The sequence below is a fragment of the Euprymna scolopes genome, chromosome 15 (genome assembly GCF_053919585.1).
Source record: "Euprymna scolopes isolate OS-2025 chromosome 15, ASM5391958v1, whole genome shotgun sequence".
In the NCBI taxonomy this organism is placed as follows: domain Eukaryota; kingdom Metazoa; phylum Mollusca; class Cephalopoda; order Sepiida; family Sepiolidae; genus Euprymna; species Euprymna scolopes.
This window is the reverse complement of record NC_136496.1, coordinates 54062652-54063737: the sequence shown is the minus strand read 5'-3', so window position 1 is coordinate 54063737 and position 1086 is coordinate 54062652. Positions and strand designations below refer to the sequence as shown.

At 32.9% G+C, this 1086-nt stretch overlaps 1 protein-coding gene across 1 annotated transcript; it reads right to left on the bottom strand.

Annotated features, from left to right (window-relative positions):
- Positions 1-215: 215 nt before the first annotated feature.
- Positions 216-716, bottom strand: LOC145294174 (uncharacterized). The gene has a single exon (XM_080141279.1). It carries the CDS (start codon positions 714-716, stop codon positions 216-218), a length of 501 nt encoding a protein of 166 aa, XP_079997405.1.
- Positions 717-1086: the final 370 nt, after the last annotated feature.

Here is a 1086-nt window from a genome sequence, read left to right as displayed (position 1 = left end):
TATTGCGCTGTAAATGTGGGTTTTCTATATATGCCAGTAGTAAAACTCATACCGGATATTTCAATGAGAACATCTAAGAACGGTAATGAGTCATTAACTTCACCATCCATAGTAAACCTCAATGCAGGGTGAAGTAAGTTTAATTGTTCTAACAACCCCTCAGCTTCCGTACAGGAAGAACACATAACAAAAATGTCATCCACGTAACGGAATTATCATTTCGGTTTAGGAAAACGATCAAAAAGCAGTTTTTCTTGAAACCCGACAAAAATATTAGTTAATGTTGGAGCTAGAGGACTTCCCATTGCTACCCCATCAACTTGACGATACATGTTCCCGTCAAAACTAAATTCAACCGATTTAGTAGCTAGACCCATGAGCTTCAAAAATATATGCTCAGGAAAGGAGGGTTTAGTTAGGGAACCGCGATAAAGACTGTTGGCACAAATACCGATAGTTTCACCCAAAGGCACATTGGTGAACAAACTGGATATGTCATAGGAACTTAAATATCCAGTATTTGATGAACCCTTTACATCACGAATAAATTCTGCAAACCGAAAAGAATCAGGAATACAGAATCCAGTATATATTTCCAGGACAGGTTTAAGGATATCGGCTAACCATTTACCCAATTCATGTTGCGCGGAACCCAACATTGAAAGAATAGGTCGCATAGGAATATTTTCATTATGGACTTTGGGTAAACCGTACATCCTGGGACGTTGCGAACCCACAGGACGAATTCGATCAAAAGTTTCTTCGGAAAGCCATCCACTTTTATAAAGTCTAAGAAAGCGAGATTGAAGCGAGACATATGTATATATATATATATAGTCAGTTATAAAAATATATATTTTAATATGTTATAAATAATTATTATCTTTCAGATTAGCATTAAAAATATACATTTACTTCCGTATATTAATTTATGTGATTAAATGAAGTATATATATATATATATATATATATATATATATATATATATATATATATATATATATATATATATATATATAAAAGATATCTACATATACATATATATCTTAAGCTATGTACATACCTTAATAACACACAGCGTCGTAC